Raw genomic sequence first — 26,704 nt, 5'->3', positions numbered from 1 at the left:
ATGAGCTATGCCAAGAAATTTGGGTCAATCTTTTTTTACATTTTGTAAGAATGTCACACCTGTTTTCTGAGAATTGACTGAGGATCTTTTAAGAATCAATTATTTCATTTTTTGATAATTTGTTTGTTTCTAATTACAGCGCCAAGCAAACCCAAGTTCTTGGACAGACTGTTCAGTAACGTCAGTTTTTCTCGGAAATCTGGTCGGAAATCAAAGAATGGATTAGTGATTCACACAAGAACTACGCTTGACAAAGGTGACGACGATGATGAAGATGACAACGAAGATGATTGTCTCATAGGAAGACTTGGCAAAAACTCTGACAACTCCAGAGGCCAAAGACCTGTTGCTCCATCTACTAGCAATTCAAGTGATTCTGGGAAAGGATCCATTTTAGAATCTACTTCTGATTTTTCTCCAACTGGATGTGCTAACGGTTCTAGACCTGGTTCACCTAATATCAGTGGTATAGTGCAAAAGCGATTACGTGATTTTCAAAATTTGAATAGTGTAAAGGACACTTATTCTGCTCCTTCTTCTCCTGGGATATACAGGAGTCGGACTGTGGTCCGCAGTGGTGGGAAAATATTCCTGTTTCCTAGCTACTCGGATAAAGCTAGGAAACACTGTTGTGCATTTTCGCGCGACGAAAAATTTAGTAATCTAGTTATGAAAAAAGGTTTTGTGAAAGCAGTTGTTGAACAAATTAATCATAATGATCCTAGCGGTGAGAAAAATTCCAATTTGGACAAAGAAGGTACAAAAAGTGTGCGTGAATTAAAACAGAGATTTGAATGTTCCAGTAGTGTTGATGAATCTAAATTATTGAAAAACAAACATAGACCTCGGACACCACAGGGGTCGCCACGACTCCGTCGTGACAAGAATGCGACTTCCTTGGATACTTCCGATAACAGTGCCAGAAATAGTTTACGATCTTCCGAGTTTGGAGGAACTTCACAGTCAGACAGTATCTCGAATGGCCACGATCGGACGGAGGCCGAATCTGGTATCGCATCAGACTGTAGCACCGTGGGGTTCTCCACGGTAAATGTGGTCGAGTTGTTTGACTCGAGCTGGTCTGATTCCGATATGAGTTTTGATGAGTACAGTGACTGGGATAGTGATGTGGACAATCAGGAGGATGATCATGACTTAGACAAAGTAAGTAAACTAGGTGTCAGGTGGATGACCTTGACCTATACAAGGTAAATAAACTAGGGGTCAGGTAGATGACCTCGACCTACACAATGTGAATAAACTAGGGGTCAGGGGGATGACCTTGACCTATACAAGATGAAATAAACTAGGGGTCAGGGAGATTTTGACTTAGACAAAGTAAGTAACTAGGGGTCAGCCAGATGACCTTGACCTATACATGGTGAATAAACTTGGGTCAAGGTATTAACCCTGACCTAGTTTAAGTAAGAACTGGGGTCACAGTTGTGAGTGATGACCTTGATATAGACAATGTAAGCTAGTTAGAAGAATGACCATGAACTATATAGACAAAGTGACTAAATATTGTCAGGAGACTTAAAGACATCATTACTGTATTGAGTTAAGACTATAAAATCATTACCATGGTTACTGTATTATTAAAAATAGCCCAAAAATACATTTTAATAATACCAATATTGAAAGATATAGACAAGCCATTTTGTTTCAGGCATGTGATAATAACGTCACTCCTGAGTGTAAACTACATAGGATTGCAGAGGAACTCTTCAAAACAGAAAAGGCCTACGTGTCCCGCCTCTATCTACTGGATCAGGTAAAGAAACTTATAACACTGTGGCATCTTTAGAGTGATAATTTCTGTGTTAGATCTAAATGATAAAATTTAACAGTTTTATGATGTTTTGTGTGTTATGCAACAATGCACTTAAGGGATGATCCACAATTTGAAGGGTGGTACATGAGTGCCCATATTCATTAATATTCCTTAACATAAGGAAATTCCTTATCTTGAAATTTTTTTATAGGAAAGCACAAGGAGAAAACACAGGATCTTGAAAATTCCATGAGGTCTTTATTCATGATTAAGGTTTTCATATGAGTGTTGAAATACTGGTATCCAGACATTTGGTCTTTTGATACAGAATTGTATAATTGCTGTTTTGGTTATGCGCAATTTGAAAATATTAAGAGAGTAAATGGGCCAAGTTTAAGTTTGTTTTAAGGTTGAGTGTTGGAACACTTTTATGCATAGCATCTGCTTTGAAACAGGATTAGAAGTGTTGTTATGGATATTGGCAAATCATATTTTAATAGAGACAACCGAGAATTTATATATCAAATTCTTGAGGTGCAATGGGGTAAAATGTACTTAGAGTTAAGCTCTTGTTATTAATGGCTGCCAGAGGTAAGCTTTGCTGTTCTCAAACAGCTCTTGCTGATGGCAAGCTTAGCTAAGAGATTAAAGGTACACACACTTGTGCTTGACTGACAATAAGAGACAGATAGTATGTACTTAACCCCTCTGTCCTGATGCCAGTCGTAACTCAGTTCCTGATGCCCTGCCTGAAGAGGTGATAGCTAATTATGACCAATTGGGTATTGGACCAAGAAGATTTACTGTAAATCTGTGGCTGTTACTGTATCTAGCCGGAGCGAGGATCAATAATTGTTAATAGGTGATGAGACGGTTCCCCCTAATGTTCTGTTCAGTCGTCCGTCTGTTTACTTCGTATTTTTACACGATTTGACTCCCAAGATATAAAATATGTTGGCAAATTCATCATTTTACAACTTGATATGTACCAAATGACTTTTTTTCCTATAAAACTCCCAACAAATACACATATCATATGTCAGATAGAATTGCCTCTCTTGTCGATTGCTATGCTTATAAACTACCAGTCAATACACAATGACTGGAGCCTGCTTTGTGGTGATGGTGGAACATTAGAAATTGTGTGACATAGGTCCATAAAAAGCCCAGCCATCAGTACAGCCACATGGTCTGTAAGATCAAACATTCAGAGACATCTAGAAATTCTTGTTAGGATGAGTGGTGTGCTGAGTTTATCAAGCAATAAGTTCCTGTCTGAGAATAAGGCTAATGTTTAACAATATGCTCTGACAATGAAGCCATTTCTGCTAATAAGCCCATGCCTGCAAATAAGATCATCACTGTAATTTTATACTCTTTTTAAAGTTCAGCTTAAGCACTGAAAAATGCTTCACTTAGCTAATGTCTTAACCAAACCACCTCTATTTAAGCCAGGTACTGGTGATTGGTTTTTTTGGTTTTTGTTTTTTTTTTTTTTTTTTTGGGGGGGGGGGGGGGGGGGGGTGGAGGTGGCGTTGGGAGGTATAGGTTAGGGTACTGCTGCTTTCCGCCGCCACCAAAACCTAGCACCAGATCACCAAACAGATCAATTCAAACTGTTCACTCAAGTGTTATCCGTTAAGAGGACCATTGTTTTTACCAGAGTAAATATGGTAATATATCGAATGTGGACTGGATTTAGCAGTTCCTAGAATAAAATTGATTAAGGTTTTAGTGCAGTGCTGGATCTTCTGAGTTTGACACTTCTGTTTAAATTTGTGCAAGCTATTCCAGTTCAGCAGGCATCAGAAGACTATCTGAATGATTACATGTGAATAAAAGGATTTTTTTGTGAATTATGGACCAAAATGAAATGGCTGCTTTTAAAAGCTTGACTCATGTTTCTGGCTAATGTGTTGTATTAGAATATATTTAACAAGCTACAATGGCTGTCTGGGCTGGCAACACTCTGTACCCACAGGATGATGTTTGTTTATATAAAAATCAATCACTATTGGATTCATGATGTCGTAGGTTTTGTGTAGAATACCACCACCACACTCAACCAAAATCAAGACAATAGAACATGCTGATGAGAGAGAGTATATAGTATATAGTATTGCTCATATCAGTTTGTCCCCTTTAATTCATGCAGAGGTAGAAACATTAATGAGTGTCATCCATAGTACATCAGCATATTTCTCCAATGTTTAGGGAAGAGTAAAACTCAAACTCCATCTATCTGAATACTCCCGTTATCTGAATACTCACATTATTTGTATATTTTCTTCTGGAAAAGCATATTTTGTAAATAAACGGAATTCCTTGTACTTCTTTTACTACCTGTATAAGTATCAGAGTATTTAAACTACCAAGTTTGATACCTATATGATATGAAGCAAGTTACACTATAGTGACTGGTTGTACTCCTGGAACTCTTGACTGAATCCCCCCACCCCCCCCAAACCCCACCCCGAAAATCATTATTTACCAATGCCATTTTGTCATCAATGTTTTTGCAGATGTTTAATTATACCCTAGTAAAATTATGATAAATGTGTCTGACATTTAGTACCCTGCTGTCCATGTATCCTTTCCTCCTGTGATTGTATTGTAGTGGTGGCAGTGGTGGGATAATACATGCGGAATATAACTTCAAAATTTTACTTGGAGGAAAAATCAATTGTGTTGAAATTTACTGATCAATCTGTTCTGAATGTTCATCTTAATTGACATATTATCGAGATGTACATGCTTCCTGGTTTATTTATGAGAGTTCATTTGTTTGCATATCAATTCATATCTGTTCAGGAAATTTACTATCATTTACATTGTCTTGTTTGCTGTCAGTGTTTTAATTTTAACTTCAAATAAAGTCAGAAACTTCTGTTGGATTCCCAAGGGAAGAAATATAAATTAAATATTTTCCAAGCAGATACATTGTAATTTAACAAAATCACACAAACTATGACGCTTCTATGCAATATAATAGCATATTTACATTCAGATGAGCAATTTGATACATATTACATTTGCTAGCCAGAAAAACACTATCAGCAAAGCTCTATTAGATTTTCCAAATACAGGTATAAATTATTACAGAATAAAAATATACATTATGTTAGTGTCAAACAATATGACTTATTGTAGATTTTCTTTCTAGGTTCTTAAAGAAATTAAATAAAAAATATATACTGAAACAAGATGCAGCTTTCTATGCTATAGCGACAAATTTTTGTTGTTTTTCCGCATATATCCAAGGCACAAGTTTGCAAAGAGTATAAGACCCCTTCTTTCCTATGCTATAGAAAAAATTGTTGTTGTTTTTTCTCCAGATATTCCAGGCTCGTGTTCGTGAGGAGAACAAGGCCCATAACTTCCTGTCGGTAGAGGTGATGAACCAGATGTTCTCTAACATTACCAGTATATACCAGTTCCACAACAACTTCCTGCTACCACAGTTAGAAAACAGGATGAAAGAGTGGTAAACATTTATTTATCTACTCATTGTAGTAGTATCCAAAGTTTTCTTCTCTCTGTTAAAGCATTATTTGGGTCCTGTATCGGAGATGCAGAAGACCATATCTCCATGTCTGATTGTCTGTCCGTCCACAATTGGTTCCAACAGATTTTCACAAATACCAATAAGCTTATTGATGTAGAATTGCACATGGGAATCATAAACCTTGTAGTCTGTAGATGGGCAAAAGGGGTTTAAATAGATATGTATATATTCCTATTACCATTTCAAACCCTTTCTCTAGATCAACTTACAATTTTATAACAATCTATTGCTATATCGTCTTTGTAATATTATCCCTAATTGAATCACTTGGATCATCTAACACTCTTTATCATGAGATTTCTGTTTTGATTATTTTTACAGAGAATCTTTACCAAAAATTTCATGAAATTTCTGTTTTGATACTTTTTTCAAAACTTTTCCCTAGATCAACTCACAATTTCATAACATGACAATCTATGGTATCTAAAGTTACTTCTGTAATCTTGCCAATTACTCTGTATCATGAGATTTCTGTTTTGATTATTTTTACAGGGAATCTTTACCAAAAATAGGAGATTTGATGCGAAGCAATGCTCCATTTCTGAAGCTTTATACAGAGTATGTTAAAAATTTCGACCATGCCATGAATCTGATCAACGTGTGGTCAGAGAAATCTTCCAGGTTTGCAGCTATCATGCAGGAAATACAGGTAATCTGCTATTTGAAAAGGTATATCCTAAAATTTTAACTCAGAAAATGTTCTGAGTATTCTTATACACGTGTGAGACAAAATCTACATTATTTCTTTTGTAAATATTATTACATGTACAGTAAAACCTGCCTTTGTATAAAGACCATCTGCTGTAATAGCAAATTAAACAAATTATGTATAGTACAGTGGAACTCGGTTAATACGAACTCGAAGGGAACGAGATAAAACTTTGAGTTATCCGAGTGTTCGAATTAAGCAAGTTCTCAATTAAGTCTAGTGACGATCTCTTTACATGGTAATAGATCAACTTGTTCCGTGTCGTAAAACGATGTGCAAGAAAGATATCAAAATCGTCGGTGTTGGTTGCAAAATTATAACAATAAAACCGAAATCAATCCAAAATATCGATTCATCAACTGCAGTCACAACAATTGTTTCACGCACATAGAAATACAGACATAACTTACGTAACTGAGACACATGTGTTCATAGGAAGTTATGTAGAAAGTAATTCTGCGCATGTCAACTCATGATCAAACGATAGTGGCAAGTGGACAGTGTAAAAGTCTATTTTGCCGAGTAAAAAGTTCTAACACTAACATTATTCACACACTAAATAATTGTAGCATCGCTCTATAAAAACAGTGATCATATACGGCTCCAAGTTGTGATTTCATTTGGAACACAGTGCCAGGTGGCTAGAGATTAGTTCCGCTCGAATGATCACACCATACATGTCACAGGCGGCCGAGAGCACCTGTGTTTTTATCATGTTCGCTATTTCAGTCGGGGTAATGTTTATGTAAGTAATGAACACGTACTGCAGCTTTACACGTGAATATCGCTGATGATTGTTGATACAAAATTAACTTAGGTTCATTGCTAAACATTAAACAGTTTTTCCATGTTTTTGTAGTTGTAAGCGGCTTTTGAAATGCCGTTTTACGGCACATTTATGAAAAAGAAATCGGCATTTTCGGCGATCTCGGTGTCCAAATAATCTCAATTCGAGTTATGCGAACATTTTTTGTATGATTTTTGTCACTCGGACCAAAATTTTACTTCGTATTATCCGAGTTTTTCGATGTTTTCCGAATTCGAATTTTCCGAGTTTATTAAACAAAGATAAAGAAGGAATCCAGCGGGGACCAGCAAAGTACTTCGTATTAAGCCGGGTTGTCAAATTATCCGAGTTCGTATTAAGCGAGTTTGACTGTAATTTATATCTACAACTTTCTGTAACTTTTACAGAAAACTCCAGAGTGTGGAAGTCTGACCTTGCAGCATCACATGTTAGACCCTGTCCAGAGGGTACCTCGTTATCAACTCTTGTTACAAGGTAAAGGTCGCATTTCATGCTTCTCACAACAATGTCACACAAACATGGTAAAGGTCAAGGTCACATTTCACACTTCTCACAACAATGTCATACAAACATGGTAAAGGTCAATGTCACATTTCACACTTCTCTTAACATTGTCATACAAACATGGTAAAGGTCAAGGTCACATTTCACACTTCTCACAACAATGTCATACAATCATATTATATTCTCATTGTTTACTAAAACACAAACATGTAAGTGGTTATTTTCTTATTATTTTATCATTACATTTTTATAGAACAATTACCATAATGAAATATTCATATGATGTATATATTTCATGAGTCTGGTTAGAAACTGACACAATTCTCAGAGTTATCTCCCCTTCTATTAAATTTGGGAATATTGTGGTATATGTGCTGTGTCACAAAAGATGTCATGTAATTGGAGACGAAATATGAGCCAGCATGGTGCCGCCATTTCTCTGTTTGATGGACTCCTATCTAGAGACTCATTCTGAGATTGGTTGGCATGGCGCTACATCAATAATCGGCCTCGCTGGCCCACCATCTGTCAGCCGTAGATCGACTCTCGATCAGAATCCCGATCAGACACACCAACAATAGCAGTCACACAGCCGTCCACTCTTTATTCCATTAATTGATCATTAAATCAAAAAGGAAATAGTGGTGGAATTTATCATCTCAGCAACACAAAACATTTAAATGCCACTTTCATCCTTGAAATAGTTTTCATTGGCAATGTGTTATAGGATGAAATATATCCCATGCAGTTTTGTAAAATGTGAAAAATATGTTAATATCTGTATTCATTCAAAATCATGATTTACAGACTTATTTTGTAGTGAATAGGTAATGTATTCTTCTAGGCTGCTATATACAGACAATTTTATATTTATTTTTAAAGTTTTTGATTTAAATGTTTTTTATGATTTGTAAATTAAGTATCATTGTTAATATTACAGGGTTTTTACAATGATTTGAAGCTATGTTAATTTTTTTAAAACCAGAACATGTACTCCATGTTATGAAATTTTGTGTACCGTGTATATATGATTATCATAAACAATAGAATATATTATGTGATTATTTGCAGATTACTTGAAACATTTACCTGAGGATTCTCCTGACAGAGAAAATGCTGAAGGTATGTGCTAGATTTATACTGAAGTAATTACTATAAGGCAATTATTTCCTAAGATATTCTGTTCGAGAAAATGTAACGGGTTATCCTGCATTACATGAGGATTTTCGAGGAGAGGAAATGGCAAATGTAGATCTTATCTATTATCTGAAGATCTTTGTGATAAAGACAATGGCGCGTTATCATCAGAGACTATGTCTTGTTAATTGTATTAACCCACCCATATGATTATATATAAGTTTTACCTCATTAGAAGGGCTAATATCATTTTCTATATGGACCCACTGTTTCTGAAACTAAAAAATAATAATTAAGTTGAACTTAATTACTATGATATTGCCCATTGTAATATGCAATTTCAAGACAATGGGGAGATAATCTTATAGAACCTATGTAACTTTACTATGTGTGTTTATAGTGGCCTTGGAACTGGTTACTAAGGCAGCTAGTCATTCCAATGAAGCTATGAAGAAAATTGTAAGTATCTCTTTTAATCACTGACTTTTTCACTGACTTTGTAAAATATCCATGCAACCCATTTGTATATTGGCTGATCAGTATACTCAGTTCTACCTGAAAATTCATAACGAACTCTTCCAGTCTTAGAATAAATAGAGTTCATTTTTGTCAGGAGGGGTTATTGAATTTCAAAAATACAAAGCTGTTCATTTGAAGGATAAGCTTAAATATTAGTCATTTTTTTTTTAATATAAATGAGAGCTAAAGTACTAGATAGAAAGAAATCTACAAAAGACGTTGACAACCATGTTAAAAGGTAAATTGAACCCAAGTTTGATGTTGATTATATTTGGAATACAATTGTACATATTACCTGTGTTTTGTTTGTGGTGTTAAAAAAACATTCTCGATTTGTTTTGTAGGAGAAGTTCCACAAGTTACTGGAAATTAACGAAAAGTTTGGTGCTGCTATCGACTTAATCAGTCCCACCCGAGAGCTTGTAAGGGAGGGGCGTATCACCAAGATCTCAGCGAGGGGAGGCGAAAGGCTGGATCGTTACGTGTTCCTGGTCAGTATCAGTTAGCATACTGACATGTTTGCATGATCAAAGATCATCAAATGGTGAAATAATCATATTAATGTGTTTAACACAGCACCAAGTTCACAATGTCATAATCTGTAAAACTCATGAAAATATCAAAATGAAATAGATTTTCACACCCAAGGGTAAAACCAAACATCTGTCATATCCAAGGTCTAAAAGATGATATTTGTTATACTGAAGATTGAAATGAACCATTATTAGACTTTAAACGCTTTTCCACACCTAAGTTACATTTGAAATAATTCTCACATCCTACAATTGAACCAACAATATTTTCATATCAGAAACTAGTTAATATCAAACAGTATTTCTATACCACACCGTTTGTTAGAAAATATATCAAAAACCTCAAAATATATTGATTTTTCCTACATATAAAAAGGTTGTTAGCATAAAAACTTTCGAATAATTGGATGTCATGACTCATTTACTCTCATCTCTCCTGGGGATGAGATATTCAGACTTGTACATTATTGAGAAGTGGATTGGCTTCTAACATGATGTTGCTCAAGGGCCAGAGAATAAACAGAGATTTTCAATTAAAACATTGTTATAATGTGTTCTGAAGACAATTAAACTTTGATTACAAATCAGCTACATTTTGGATTGACAATTATAGTTGTAACTTTTGATTGTTTAATTTGTTGCGTGGAGAAGTGATCCGAGTTTCTCTCTAGACCGAGTGACAGTTATTTGATTTTATTTTGTTTTGTGTTGGGTCTTTTCTCCTATTACTTTGGCCTCGATGACTCCGGGAATACACTCAATATTGCACTATCATTGATTTTAGAATGTGTACGAGGCAGAGAGTTATTGCTCATTACTAGGATCGTGTAGTTCCAAAGAACCAACTCCAATGTCGTAAAGCTTTGCCTAAGCACTACAGGGTTGACACTGTTATCAGCAAAAACCCAAAATTAGCTTTATTAGCCAATTGTTTTTTGTCTGTTTAAGATTTGTAGTTTTTGTAATGTTAACAAAGACAAATTGTATCCTGGAGGATTCACTGCTATCAGCTGTTTTATGTCCATTGATCAGCTCTGGTCATTTTGGGATATGACAGATTTTTATGATGGAGGAAATGTAGAGTACCTGGAGAAAAAGCACCAACCTACGGTCAGTTATGACAACTGTACCATGTACATCTCTAACTTGTGACCACGAGGTGAAGGGCAGGGGATCTATGCAGTGTAGAATATCAATAGTTGATACTATGTAGCTGTGATGTCACCACCATGAAAATTCTATTAAAACATATCTACATTTTTAGAAACTTTGTGTGTCTGTTTTCAAGTTTTCCAAAATTTACAAATGTATATATGCTGCTAAGAAGCGGTTTCTTATTATTTATTACATTTTATCCTGTAGGAACGAATATCAGTTATCACACCTAATTCATTTCATTCCATATCTTATCATGCCCCCTTCTTGAGAGGGAAGTTGAATTGTGTTGAAATTGATCATTTGAGACCCTAGAAAAGTGGTCTTTATACAGAAGTGGTCACTAAGGCAGGTTTTACTGTACCTGGTAATTATAATTCTAAAATGAACATAATTGTGAACACACCATGTACATCAATAATATTCTAACAACTGCTTCCCAGACTCATCATGGTTGGAAATAGAAGGTCAGAAACCTTACCCATTTTATACCACTAAAGGAATGCCACAAAAGCTCTAAAGTTAGTAGCCGTATTGATTATTCCTCTTTGTTTGATTTTGGCTTTAGTTAATTATAGCCTCTATGGAATTTGAAAGATGCTCCCAGTCGACTGATGGTTAACCATTTTTCCCAGTACAAAAATAATAACCATGCTCTGACCAAAGGTCTAGTTTGTTTTCTTGTACACTCCTGTTTAACAGAGTTTTCTCAACCTCTCAAATCTTTGGATTTGATTTTAAATCCTATGTGGGACAGTTGCCATGTACTGACCTTAGGTTTTTCTCCTGGTACTCCAGCTTACCTCCACCTTCTATATCTGCCTTGATCTTAAATGAGTCTGGCTGTCGATAGGGACAACCAAACCAAACCAAAACCAACCCAAACCTGACAAGCTCTTCAATGTTAAAATAGGATATTGGACAAAATTCAAAATGAAACCCAAAACTTACTTCAGTACATTTCTGATACATCACTTTTCTGACACCTATGATTTCCTCCCATTATCATCTACAAAATGTACCTACACCTTTACATAAATTTGCTTCATTACTAAGACCTAATACTACAACATAAGTTATGAAGTTCTAATTATCTGAATTAATTTTTGATTTCACAGTTCAATGACCTAATGTTGATTTGCTGTGAACAAATCCTAGGAAGTTTTCGTATCAAAGCCCAGCTGGACATGGAGGGGCTAGAAGTAAGTACATAACATCACAGTATCTCCTGACTGTTGTTGTACACTTTTATTATTTCTCGACTAGAAACCACAGTTTTTATGTAAAAATCTGTTATCATTCTCTGAGTTCAATTGTTTTAGAAGATGTTTTGTTTGTAATCCTTCCATTTTTGTAACTGATTAATAAACAGTCAAACCTCATTATCTCTATGTCTTTAAACACATTCACCCCTGAAATTTCATAATGGACTGGTCTAGTCTTTGATTTAGAAGAGTCCAAATGTGTCTTCAGGGGTAAATGAGCTACCACAGTAAATTCTTGTAAAACATCAAGATATCTAAGTGTTTAAGTGAATTAAGTATTTAAATCAGTTGTAATATTGGAGTAGCAGGTGCTTTGAATATCAAGCAAATGAAATGGGGTTGAAACAGTTATTCAGTATAAAGTGTTTATTATGCCTTGACCAATCGCATATAACTAAAAATTCCAGCGGTTCAATCTAATGAGGTTTAGCTATATATTATTGGTCAGTGAGTAGAAACAATACTTAGGTGTGTATTAATTGTGATAGTAGCATTTTGTTAGAAATGCCCTTTAACACTTAGAATGAACACATTCTTGTTTAGAACAGAATTTTCAATAATGCTGTAAAATTCACTTTTAATAACTTCAGTAGTAAGTAATGAATTAGATGTGTCATATTTGTGTAGTAAAACCGATCGATATTTGTTGTAATTATTGTTGTTTATTTATCATATTGTTTATTTATTGTATTGTTGTTTGTTTTCTGGTGTATTTGGTTTTGCATGATGCACTTTTTCGTTTGTTTTAGTTTGTTTATTTGCGTTGTAGATAATGGACCGCAGTGACAAGTGTGTTCGCTGGGTAGGTGTTACAAAACTCAGCCATCATATTTCTGTTATATCTGTACATTGGAATGCTTTTAGAAATATTTTACTTTAGGCATACTAAAAATGATAAGTCTCTAAAAATATCAATGCATGTGGTTTTATAGCATGCATCATAAATATGAAACAGATTAATGGACTGCTGTTTCTGTCATTAAAAGTTAGATTATAAGAAAAACAATATTTCTAAATATTTTGGAGTTTTAAATAATGCTTTAAAGTATTATCACTTTACTAGTAAACAACAATATATTATAATACTCCCTCCATTAAAACTTGGTTTACTACAAGTAAGAGGTCCATAGGGCCCTCACAGGTCATCACTTAGTCTAATACAAACAAGAGGTCCATAGGGCCCTCACAGATTATCATTTAGTCTAATACAAACAAGAGGTCCATAGGACCCGCTCAGGTCATCACTTAGTCTAATGCAAACAAAAGGTCCATAGGGCCCTCACAGGTTATCACTTAGTCTAATACAAACAAGAGGTCCACAGGACCCTCTCAGGTTATAACTTAGTCTAATACAAACAAGAGGTCCATAGGGCCCTTACATGTCATCACTTAGTCTAATACAAACAAGAGGTCCATAGGGCCCTTACATGTCATCACTTAGTCTAATACAAACAAGAGGTCCATAGGGCCCTCTCAGGTCATCACTTAGTCTAATACAAACAAGAGGTCCATAGGGCCCTCACAAGTCATCACTTAGTCAAATACAAACAAGAGGTCAATAGGGCCCTCTCAGGTCATCACTAAGTCTAATACAAACAAGAAATCCATAGGGCCCTCTCAGTTCATCATTTAGTCTAATACAAACAAGAGGTCCATAGGACCCGCTCAGGTCATCACTTAGTCTAATGCAAACAAAAGGTCCATAGGGCCCTTACATGTCATCACTTAGTCTAATACAAACAAGAGGTCCATAGGGCCCTCACAGGTCATCACTTAGTCTAAAACAAACAAGAGGTCCATAGGGCCCTCAAAAGTCATCACTTAGTCTAATACAAACAAGAGGTCCATAGGGCCTTCACAGGTCATCACTTAGTCTAAAACAAACAAAAGGTCCAAAGGGCCCTCACAGGTCATCACTTAGTCTAATACAAACAAGAGGTCCATAGGGCCCTCTCAGTATCATTAGTCTAATACAAACAAGAGGTCCATAGGGCCCTCTCAGGTCATCACTTAGTCTAATACAAACAAGAGGTCCATAGGGCCCTCTCAGGTCATCACTTAGTCTAATACAAACAAGAGGTCCATAGGGCCCTCTCAGGTCATCACTTAGTCTAATACAAACAAGAGGTCCATAGGGCCCTCTCAGGTCATCACTTAGTCTAATACAAACAAGAGGTCCATAGGGCCCTCACAGGTCATCACTTAGTCTAATACAAACAAGAGGTCCATAGGGCCCTCAAAAGTCATCACTTAGTCTAATACAAACAAGAGGTCCATAGGGCCCTAAAAAGTCATCACCTAGTCTAATACACACAAGAGGTCCATAGGGCCCTTACATGTCATCACTTAGTCTTATGCAAACAAGAGGTCCATAGGGCCCTCTCAGGTCATCACCTTGTCTAATACACACAAGAGATCTATAGGACCCGCTCAGATCATCACTTAGACAAATACAAACAAGAGTTCAGTAGAGTCTATTTTCTCGGATCATCACTCAGTTTAAATTTCATACAACCCTCGATTTGTTCAAAGAATACCAAAACATGCTAAAATTATTGTTTATTTTTTAACAGATCCTAGAGGGAGAAAACATTGACATTCCAAATACATTTTATGTAAAAAGTCGACAGAAGATTATCCAGTTCTTGGACGAGTAAGTAAAGGTTTTCTTCAAATAACACTGAAAAGTTAGGATTGTCCGGGATAAATTTATTGTTGTTAATATACAAAATAACAGTCAATATGCTGTCTACAACACACTTAGAACAAATGGCATGTTAATTAAAATGTAACGGTTCTTTATCAAATTAAATGCCAGTAACCAGGTTGCTCAATTTGTTGAGCAAGGGCATCATGCATGCCAGTTTAATAAGTGTTGAGGGGATGGGGGTTGTGGGGAGGGTGGGAAGGGGTTCAGGTTTGAATCCTATCTGGTCTGGTTCGTTTCCTACTACAGAAGAAACTGACCTACTCATTTTCTAATTTTTCAGGAACACTGCTGGGGAATTAATGGGCTGGTGTGAGGTAGGTATATAAACATATTCATTACAGATTAACAAAATTGCAAATAAGGCATATTGTTTAATGAACATCAAATGTCAACTTGAAAATTTGATGGAGCAGATCTGACTAAACAATATATTTGAGGCCTGTTACATCACGAGTAATCAGGGTAAAATATCTTTCTTAGTGACAGACCCATGTTATCACAATAATGAATGATCTGGTTTCTTAATTAGCTCCCAGAAAAAAACATAAATCACCATGGTTACATTTTCATCTGTTTGAGATCTCTATAATCAAAATATGATTTGAAAACCAATCTTTGTTATAATTTTAGAAAAGCTGTTTTATTATAACTTTGTCTTTATAGCAGTATTGTTATATTTACAGTCTATGAAGGACACACTGAAGGACTATCGACATCGGCGACAGTCACTGAGGGGACATGAGGACCACCTGCGGGACAGTGGGGTAGGTATACTTGTTACAATGGATACTCATGGTGACACAGCAGCTAGGATTAAATTATAGGAAGTTATAGGTACAACAGCAGCGTAGGTATATGTCTACTTGTAACTCAACTCTGTTGATGTAGTAGCTAGGATTAGGACACAGGAAGTAAGTTAAAGTGGCCGGAGTAGGTGTCTACTTAGGAAGCTGTGACACGCTTGGCATTCATAAGGCTGGTTCAATATCAACAACTTGCTGTAGAGTCACAAAGTCATTGGGATATGTTGTAAGTTTTTTCGTTTTGATAACACAAAATGCTGAAACTTATTAAAGCATCAGCAAACCAACAACCTCCACCCATCACAAAAATCAGACCATAATAAACATGTACATTTGTAACTTATTCACTCACATTTAGACTCTTTAAAATCATTTTATCATGAACTTTCAGGTATAAATGATTTTATCAATTACAGTACTCCAAACCAAATGTTATGATATTTGTGTATCTAAATACTATGGATATCCAAACATTTCTTGTTTTAGTGGAGAAGTAGAGAATCGTCTTCTTTCTACTCAGACATGTCTAGAACAACTAGTCTTAGATCCACAAGTTCTGATACCTCACGACAATCCAGTATCAAATCTCCTACGGATATCAGAAACTCTACTTCTCATGAACTACTGAGAAATGATGGAAAGCATTCCTCAGAAATACGGAAGAGTAAACTTCATAGGAAGTCAACTCCGTCCGAGATTGTAAAGGTACAATCTGTACCATGTGATATATTATACATACATTTGTAAACAATGTATAAAAGTGTACTACATAATATGCAATATGTAATACTTTGTATTGTCATTTATTCTTGGTATTACACTCATTATACTTTGCATTGTGTATTGCAATACAACTTCTACGTAAGGTATTTCATATTTCACTGTGTAGATTTTTTTGATGTTTCTATGCATTGGCTATTACATGGTCACATGACGTTCAATATATACAGTGCATTCCATTTGCAGATTCGTACCAGTTGTATCAATACGAATCTGTTGTATATCTCAAATGGAACGCATCGTACCAGCAGATCTATACCTGTACAACTGGTTCTTTTTCAGAAGCATACCACTTGGATCCAAAATGATGGACTCAAGTGTTTACACTTGTGATTGAAATGTTTTCTTTGTTGAAAACAAGAGAAGCGATGGCAATAAAATTACATGAATAATTTATTTCAATGTATACTGAAACTATTTAGGTATTACTTTTATATCAAATTTATTGTTAACAACGAAAATTCTTGGCTTTAATATTCGAAGCGTATCTTTCATATAGGTGCTGCCATCATGGAAAAATCCAAACGCATTCCATTTGGCTGCGCCGTATCAAGTTAGTATAACTGGTACGAATCCGCAAATGGAATGCACAGATAGCATAACAACTCGGTGATTTCTTTTTTTTAGAAACATTAAGTTAATATTCCTTCTGTGACGCTTTTACCCAAATGTTGAGTTCTTCAGGGTGACGTCTTATGTCAATCCTTCATGAAATTAACCTATACATCGAATAATTACTTTTGACATTTGTCAAAGGAACTGCATATTTAATACAAATATTAAGGATCTTTGGTTCAGTACGTATAGTGTTATACCGCCATAATCACCTCACGGAAGGTCAATAATTGATAAATGTTATGAAGTTTATGTCATTATATATATATATATCAATGTGACTGGCACATGCCAAAAATATGTCTCCACTGGTTTCTCACCCCCTTTTATGTACTGTATACTGTCCTGAAGTGCTAGATGGCTTAAACTAGATGTTTGAATGAAGAAACTTGAACTGTAAATCTGTGATAAAAACAAGACATAAATGATATATATTGCCTATCCATTCATACAAGCTAGGCAATCCTTAGATAAAAATACTAAGGACATTCAGTTGTGCAGCATTTCGTTGTTCAATTGAATTAGTCTTTTAGTCTTCTATATGTTTTGCATTCTCCTTATTTAATACATTTACACTAATAATATCGACTTAAATAAAGGGGAAGTAACTCCCAAAAATGAACTTCTCAGTAACTTTGATACCTATAGAGTGATGAAAATACAAAGACAGTGAATTTAGAACTCCACTTGCTACTGAATGTTTCAGTAATACTGGCCCATATTTTACCTGTATATAGTAATGGTACACATAAGTAATGCATAAAACTCATAAATCAATAGACAAAAAACATATACTGATGTATCATAATATGGTATAGAATGATATCTATGTACTAGTATTACTCTATTATACAAAACTTTGACTTTTTAATTGCTTTGGCAGATCACATATACCTTTCATGTTCATAGAACTATTTAATGTCTTTGTTATGTAAAAAAAATAGTGCTCAAAATATTCAGGAGATATGTGATGTAAATATTGCCTTGTGCATGGAAACATATATTTTGTCAATTAAGACTTACATAATAAGACTTTTATGATGTAAAATATACTTAAAGTAGTTGACCAGGTGCTATATCCTAGATAGATTGATAATTGACATATATTTCAGTTCTATTCTATCAAAAAAAAAAATTCAAGATTGCACCACATTGACTATCATAATCAGTATAGAAACATTTAAACAGTCTGGCTTCAAGTAAATTATCAAAAATGTTGAAGTTAAGTTTGAAGGGCTTGTATAGCATATCTGGTATATTGATAGTGGCTTTGATGACCAAAGAATTAATTGATTGAAATAATTTCATCTTTTTTCAAGCTGAACTGTAGAATGTCGGTTCAGACTGAGTTAAGGAAAGTACCAAAGGTAAAAACTATGCATTAATCTACCTGTATCAGTCGATCATTCTTACTTGATAATACACATAACTGGCATGTGACAGGTGTAATCAGTCTAATTGTATGCAAGAGTTATCTGCCCCTATGAGCTGATGTTGGTGGTTGCACAGTTAAAAATTACAAGAGTGTAGCATTACATTAATTTGCAAGAGTTATTGTAATCTTTCTGAAAATCGGTGTAAGAAATAATTTTCTCAAACAAGGCATGCTTGACTTGACAATTAGTACTGAATCATTCTTCCAAGAGAGATAACTCTGTATGTAAAGAGGAACCAATATATGTACACTTTTCTGAATCTAATGGATGTCTTTCTGGGATCTATCTTTTTTCAAACTGATCGTTTAATGTTAAACACAAAATTTTACTTGATATTTTGCGTATGATGTGTCAATTTTCACTAATATAATATCATAACATCATGATCTTTTATCCTAAATTCTGAAATTATTACAATGAAATGATCTTGTTTATTGCACTTCCTTAACAAAATGTATTGGAATGTAGCTGTTTCTTTGTTGTATAATGTGACTTTTGGAGATAGTACATCTGTAAACAAAGCCCTTTCTTTAATATATCACGATACATTTGATAAAAATGTATATCTAAACTTTGTTCTATGTACATCTATCGTAACTTGCATAAAAACCACTAACCTCGAGCTCTCTAACTAATAATTTTTTCAGTTGTCTAAAGTCAGATATAATAACAAAAATCTTCTGGAACGGTATAGATGATTAAGGGCCACGATGAAAGATTTAATATCAAATAATTGATCTTGAATTGTATAATTGCTTTATAATACCCCATTCAAAGGATGTTTGCAGGAAAAAAGGAAAACCTTATTTGTGTCATTTTAATTGCTACAATATAGTTGAATGATATTTTTAATTAAACTTTTCCCTGAACAGCTAAAGCTTATCTTTTTTCAAGGGAGACAACTGAAGAAGTGCATCTTGCTAATCATACAAGATTACCATTATGAAAATATTTTTTAATTATTTCAGCTCCCAGAAATGGAGATTGGAAAGTTAGCCCCAAAGTGGATAAAAGATGATGAAGTCACGATGTGTATGCATTGTACAAACTCCTTTACAGCATTCCGTCGGCGACATCACTGCCGTGCCTGTGGCATTGTAAGTTGTTACCACTGTTAAACTATAGTTTCATTCACAACATAAATCCAAGCAATGGCTAATTTACTGATTAACTAATTTACTAAGAACTGACAATAGCTTTACCTCTATTGCTTTTATTAGTTGACCCAGCTGACCCTATATTGACCTTTAACCTTCTTGGTCATTAGTAATAATGGTAAATGCTGGCATTTGATTTATATTTTGCCTTCTGTTATTGATAATTTGCATGTGGGACAAAGTTTACCATATTGACTATTTGTAATAGATATTTGATCTAATGATCAACATTTCAGATGGATTGTACCTAAGTTAATAATATAGTCATTTGACCAATGACCTTACAATTGACCGATCACCAGATTGAACAATTGACCGATCACCAGATTGTAGAAGCAAAAACTTTTGACCTGTAAGATGGTTTGTAGTAACCGATGTTGACCTTTGACCTTACATGTTTTTGGTAACAGATATTGACCTTTGGCCTTACAGGTGGTTTGTAGTAACTGATATTGACCTTTGACCTTACAGGTGGTTTGTAGTAAATGTTCTGGAAAGAAGGTGCCCTTGGCTTATGATAACTTCAGAGACAATCGTGTGTGTGACAAATGTTACACGGTCCTAAAGAATGGAGTGGAGGAGGAAGAAGTGAGTGAAAAAACGTCAACCACCAACTCTACACGCCGACGGGTGCTACAGGTAACAGAGTAATATTAGAAAAATAATGTAGATCTTGTTGGATTTCTAGGTTATTCTAATTATTAGATACATTAAGTTTAATCAACTATGTATATATATAGATAATTATGTAGTTTCTGCTTAAATTAACTGTACTTATTAAATTCTTGGCAAATAAATCATTTCGTAAATCCATCCGAGCAGTCCAGATGGACAAAATGATGGTTGGTAGTTAAGTCTTGACAATGTTTTAATGATGAACTATATTTTATCCAGTTTTGTTATTCTATTATTATTTTTTTATTTTTTCTTAAATTAGAAAAAGGCGAGTGATCCGTCGGTACTGTCCAGTTACCTACAAGTCAGCACGGACCGCGGGAAAAGTTGGACGAGGCGATGGGTGGTAGTCCAATCTGATTATGTTCTCTACTGCTTCAAGGCTCACCAGGTACACTAACTTCTTTTTTCTTTTTCTTTTTTTATTATTCAAATCATTTATTCTTTCCTGCAATGAGGATTTCCATTTTTTTTCTTTTTAATAGTATTATTCTTTATACAATATTACATGTTGAATATACCGGTAATACATTTTCCCTTCAACAAAAGGCCTCTCATTCTGATTTCCATATTTCTATATGATATTTTCCCTCTCTTTCTTCCTTACAACAACTTTCAATATAATTATTTATATATGAATATAAATCCTTGATAATACTTTTCTTAATATGGGTTTTTAATTTTGTGTTTAATTGACCTTTATAAGCATTATTTAACAGTGCAATCTATAATTGCTGCATATATATTGAATTATATATATACATATATATATATATATATATATATATATATAATCTTTTTATATCATAAGCATAATTATAAAATACATTGCTTTGATGTATAGCTCAAAATCATTTTCCCAGGTTTTTTTTTTTTTTTTTTTTTTTTTTTTTTTTTTAAATAATGAGTACATATTATCTCTGCTTTGATTACAAATACACTGAAATATATAATTGAAGACAAAATCTTTAGAAATTATAATGTGAATTATGTACGAATGTATTTTAATTTTGCATTTGTAGGATGTTTGTGCCCTATTTTCCATCCCCCTCCCTGGGTACACTGTGGAGGCCACAGACTCCGACTCTGTTGACAAAGAAAAGGGCTTTAAACTCTACCATAAAAACCAACAGGGACAAACCCATCACTTTCTGGCTGGAGAGCAGAACCACCGAGACAAGTAATTAAATCTTTGTTTTAACATAAATCTGAGATTCAAAAACAACTAATCATACACTTGATAGTATGTTAGAGATTTTCAAAACTTTTTACTTCCAATGTACAGTAAAGAGTAGTAAGTGTTTGAGGTATGCACAAATGCGCATGAAAATGTTGCAAGGGAGATAATCAATGTGAACCTACATAATCATTTTATATTCAAATGGTTGTATGATACAAGGGAAGTAACTCTTAGATTACTAAATTGACATTTTAATTACAAAAAATAAATATATCTTAAAAAAAAGTCTTTAAAAATTAATAAATTAAATTAAATACATTTAAGAATGTGCAATATTATTAAATCATAAAGATGAGTTGATAAAATAGTGATGTTCGGATATTCTTAGAATCAAAATTAAAGTGTATGTAATAGTATGATAATTATCTGAACTTGTATGCTGATGTCTTCATGTGATGATATAAATATTATTTTCACCACTGTAATTTTGCGTAATTTTCGAGCGTCATAAGGTCGCTTTTTATATTTCTCCAGTTGGATAACACAATGTTATCCCACCCATAACCAAAAAAAAAAAAAAAAAAAATCAGACAATGAACAGTAGTGTGGTGTTAAAAGCTGTTATTTATAATTGATTTGTCATTTCATTGATTTTCTTTTTTTATCATTTTAGATGGATAAATGTGTTAGAGCGAGTTGCTCGTCTTGAACTGCCAGAGTCTGAGGAAAATAAAAGGGCTTCAACTCAGTCGTCTAGTAGCAGCAGTGGGACCGCAGAAATCCAACAATTATAGTACATAATATATATATTCTTCATATATATGTATATATGGAGAAGTCACATAAACCTTGTGAAAAATGTTTTTTCCGACAAGGGAAAGACTTACAATTTATTATGCTTATAAGGGGCGAACCCATAGACATGCACTAAAGCAAGATATCTACCTTTTACAGGAAAAACTCAGACATTGCAACAAGTTGTCTCCCCTTGATAGGGCACAACTCATAGAAAATTATATTCCTTTAAAGAGGCAAATGAACAGACATTGAAGAAATTTTGCAGCTAGTATCTTTCCCTAATATTGGGAGCTTCATAGAACTTGTACCTAGTTGATCAGTAATTGATTCATGCTTTCCTGTATGGATTTCATGGAATAACTTTTTTTTTCAATCGGAAACAAACAAATGATAGATATTCATTGAAATCCTTGAATCGTTGTGTGCTGGGTTTATGTTCTGAGTTCAAATGAAGGTAAAGAAGCTCTTGTGACATTATTGTATGTGTTTCCCCTAACGGCCTTCTCATTCGAGTTGATCCTTATAGCTGACCATTCCGTTTTGTGTGTTTTTCCAACACTCAATTTTGTATGCTAGAATCATGTATACATTATTTATATAACTGCATTGGAACTAGTGTCTTGGAACTACTGCTTACCTGTATAACTCACCGTCATCAGTACTGTGTACACCTGTGCATTGTAGCTGTAGAATGGGACCTAATGTATAACAATGAAATGCAAGTGTTGTGTTGTGGAGTATGTCTGTTCTATGTGGTTTTATATGACAATGAACATGGAAAGCGTGTACTGCATCTCTTTAAGTTTCTGTTGGAAATTGTTGACATTATTTTGTGAATGTACCATTTTCAATCTTTTAAAAACTCTTATGAAACTAATTGAATTACTTTAGGTCATCTTTTCCCAATTTTTAGGGCTTATCCATTTTATCTATTTTGAAGAGTTTATCTAAAGGTTAAACAACTAACTTAAACAAAACCAATCAAGTTTATAGAGAAATTATTCATTGAGTTAAATTTAAGTTAAATTATTCAATTAATTTACAAACATTGTAGGTTAATTAATACATCGTATCAATGTGTGTGCTTATGAGTTACCTCCCTTTACATGCAGTATGGCCGATATGTATGAATGTTTGGGTCTAAATCAGAGATATTTTTTAATGTGGCTGCTTAAACAATGTACTTAATAGCTTCGATGGTCTATAAATTTGTGCCCTGAATTTTCATGAATGTATGCAACTCTGCTTGAATATTTCACAGTCCTCATCTTCATGTAAGTTCTCAATATATGGAGCTTAATTTTTTCAGCAATATTTTTTTTTGTAACTGTGAATACCTGTTTTGTATGTACAATGTATTGTTATTTATGTTAGCCAGGCCTGTACAGTAAATCAATGTGTCTACTCTTATATTTATTAATTCCACTGCAATTATGAGATGCTGAAATTATAAATGAATAAATAATGACATTAAATGTCTATCTTGAAAAAAACCCAGCTGTCCATTAATGCTGTTTATGGCTTGATTAAGCTATATACAGTGAAAACTGTTGCATCATAATTTAGCAATTTCACTAGAATACGTACGTTATATTGACACCTGTAACAAGATTTGAGTACATTAGATTGTGTTAAAAAATCAAGAAATTATCAAAATAGCTTCTTGGCTTAGTCAGTTTTGGTAGAAATTTCGTACTTTTATTAACTTTTATATTACAAATATTTGTTTGAATTTTATTAGACTTATTCATTATTCACTTTGTTTTGTTTTTGCTTGTTTGTTAGTACAGTATTTGTTTTTTGTTCATCCCTTTTTAAAGCAGAGACAAGGCAAGTTTTTTTTAAGTCTATTTCAAATATTATACGACATTGCTTCCAGGACATTTGTGTTCGTTATCATAATCATCAGTTGATGGTGCTGAAATCCTTAAAAATAGGGCTGAAAATGCAGTCAATTTTTTATATAACATTTATAGATGGGTTTTTTTACCAGAAAGTTTGTTTACTTTATAAATGATGAAGCCATGTTAGTAATTTGTGACTTGATTATAGTTTTTCAATATGAAACATGTCACCCTTTTTCTGTGATCATCATAAATTACAGACCTGTTCATAGAACTCTGAAAATGAGGTGGTTTTTTTTTAATCATACATATATTTATTGCTTTTTCTTTATTATCATTTGATTACTTTTGCTATAACTGATGACATGAAATGAAAAAGAGTCAATAATTCCTTAGACACATATTGGCATTTGGCCCCAATACGATTCAACTGAAAATGTGTTTAAATACCCTACTACTCCTTAATCCATGAGTGAGAATTCAACCAAATTAGGTCAAAAGTTAAAATTGGCCCATAGGGAAAGAGGAATTGTTTGTTATTATCAGATAACAGTAACAGTTGAAGCAAATCACAGAAAAATCATAATAATCACTTTTGTCAACACATATAGTACTTAGTATGCCAGCTACAGGTCTTCATTGAATATCGTTGACATCATGCAGGCACATGATGACCCATACATCTTCATCTTACATCATAGAATCAAGGCCAAATATATGCTATCCACTGTTAAATTATCATCTATCATTGATTTAGAGTAGGTGACCTAGAAGGTGCTATTTATGATGTTTTTATACAGAGATAATAATCAATCCTTTTCTGAAATTATTATTTTATTAATTTATCTTCATAGAGTTGCTTTACTGTATTTTGTTTAAGTTTAAAGTAATTGTTTGTATTATTTGTTATTCTTTATTAGTAAACCATTTTTAGTGAGATCCTTGAGTTATTTTTAAACTCTGATGTGTACAATTTGTTACATAATTTAAGGTCTCAGAATCCTTAGAACTACTTGAGGAAACTCCATTATTGAACAAAATGTTTCAATGGTAACTCTAGGCAAGGGGTGGGGTGTGCTGTCTGTTGAAGTGTTTTGAATGAGAATAACATAGAATGTAATGGTATGCATGTTATTAAATGTATTGTTTATCATTCAATAACCGACTCTAAATGAGATTTATTTTCCTGTTAACTACGTTAATTGGTGCATATGAACAACAGTATCTGTGTTATGATTTTTGTATAGCGAGATGACTCCTATTGATGGTATCGTCTGTGCTATCATTTCATTTCGTAATAAAATTCAAAATGTTAAAAATGAAAAGTCTGTGATCTTTTTTATTTTCTACTTTAGAAGAAATATTTGTGTTTTCAATCACATATCACTGTCTTATATTTATTTTTTGGATAAAGGAACAACATAAATATTTGGGGGGGGGGGGGGGGGGGGGGAGGTTGCAGGGGGAGGTGACTCCACAGTCTAAAATGTATATACTTCACACATTAAAGGAAGCACTTTCATTATTGGTATCTTCTGTCATTTCATGAATCATGTGTTTCATTCTTGAAAATTATGGAAACAAGCTTCAGATATATATGAATGAATAATTATTGGTTTAATGTCCTCAATTTATCTATAAACCGTATGTGGAAAAATGACCGTATGTGGAAAAATGACAAATAGTAGATCAGATGTGTTTCTTCATAAGATAAATCTTAGCCTTACAACTACCAGCCTCCCTTCCTGCATCTGCTGTTATTTGAAAAACGTGTTGACAAGACATAAAACAAATCTGGGGGTTTGTGTGAACAGAAAGCATATGCCTGCTATAGCATGTTAACAGCAAGGGATCAATGACAGCACCTTACAACACAACATATTGAGCATTAAAAAAGACATCGTTTTACTCCGACTTTTTGGCCAATTTTTTGTTGGTTAATTGCTTAGATTAACGTCCTATAGTAACAACCAGAGTGATTTAATGATGGCCGCCCGTATATACAATATGATACGTACGTGTGTAAAGTGCATGCTGTTTGGGACCTGCATTATGATGTGACTCGGATATATGATGAGGTTACATAGCACTTTATTCTTCATCTTTTCCAATCATTTTATGTTCAAACAAAAACATATTCTACATTTAAACATTTCCCAAGAAATATGTATACAAATCAATGATTTAAAAAAAGACATCCATCCCTATTTCATTCGATGGAAATCTGGTGATTTTTATTTAACATTCAAACTTTCAAACCAGAAATCAGGACGAACATATACATTTCGTTTGTATGTAACTACATCCAGCAGTTTATGGCTTATGCACCATCTCTTCCAAAAAGTCCGATGAAAGCCCGTGGCAGCCAACTCTCAGCCACCGCAATACGATTCATGACTTCTTCAAGCTGCGCTACTCAACACACCCTATTGTGTGTTAATAATCTATTTTTGTAGAAGGGATTCCTCCAAAATTACATATTAAATTCACAGTGGAAATAAAAAAGATAATCTTAATCGTGAATTGTAAAATGTTATTATCTATCAACATTACATTCCGAGATCCCAACTCCGTTTGAGCCTCTACTGGAATCCACCTATGGTTTTGAAGATATCTAAATTGGAGATGTCTCAACTAATTTTGAAGAAGATTCCTTCCTTCGTTTTATAACAAAGCTGATTCAAAACTCAATTTATTTTTATAATCCCATAGCGCATTGTGTATAAGATATGAATTG

At 34.0% G+C, this 26,704-nt stretch overlaps 1 protein-coding gene across 4 annotated transcripts in view; it reads left to right on the top strand.

Moving 5' to 3' along the window:
* LOC138304619 (FYVE, RhoGEF and PH domain-containing protein 2-like) overlaps positions 1–25,292 on the top strand; it is a 71,237-nt gene extending 45,945 nt beyond the window's left edge. The window contains exons 4-23 of one of the 4 annotated variants that reach the window (XM_069244786.1): positions 140–1,164; positions 1,670–1,774; positions 5,110–5,258; positions 5,832–5,988; positions 7,243–7,330; positions 8,432–8,482; positions 8,898–8,956; positions 9,361–9,507; positions 11,823–11,906; positions 12,739–12,771; positions 14,543–14,622; positions 14,960–14,993; positions 15,363–15,443; positions 15,969–16,187; positions 18,197–18,244; positions 19,282–19,410; positions 19,942–20,109; positions 20,408–20,536; positions 21,168–21,325; positions 21,999–25,292. In XM_069244786.1, coding sequence (XP_069100887.1) covers positions 140–1,164; positions 1,670–1,774; positions 5,110–5,258; positions 5,832–5,988; positions 7,243–7,330; positions 8,432–8,482; positions 8,898–8,956; positions 9,361–9,507; positions 11,823–11,906; positions 12,739–12,771; positions 14,543–14,622; positions 14,960–14,993; positions 15,363–15,443; positions 15,969–16,187; positions 18,197–18,244; positions 19,282–19,410; positions 19,942–20,109; positions 20,408–20,536; positions 21,168–21,325; positions 21,999–22,119 — 3,065 coding nt within the window. In that variant the 3' untranslated portion in view covers positions 22,120–25,292. The remainder of the gene's footprint in view (positions 1–139; positions 1,165–1,669; positions 1,775–5,109; positions 5,259–5,831; positions 5,989–7,242; positions 7,331–8,431; positions 8,483–8,897; positions 8,957–9,360; positions 9,508–11,822; positions 11,907–12,738; positions 12,772–14,542; positions 14,623–14,959; positions 14,994–15,362; positions 15,444–15,968; positions 16,188–18,196; positions 18,245–19,281; positions 19,411–19,941; positions 20,110–20,407; positions 20,537–21,167; positions 21,326–21,998) is intronic. The other 3 variants (XM_069244787.1, XM_069244788.1, XM_069244789.1) reach the window with 3 other exon arrangements.
* Positions 25,293–26,704: the final 1,412 nt, after the last annotated feature.

Source organism: Argopecten irradians, chromosome 12 (assembly GCF_041381155.1).
Source record: "Argopecten irradians isolate NY chromosome 12, Ai_NY, whole genome shotgun sequence".
In the NCBI taxonomy this organism is placed as follows: domain Eukaryota; kingdom Metazoa; phylum Mollusca; class Bivalvia; order Pectinida; family Pectinidae; genus Argopecten; species Argopecten irradians.
This window is presented reverse-complemented; position numbering and strand designations above follow the sequence as displayed.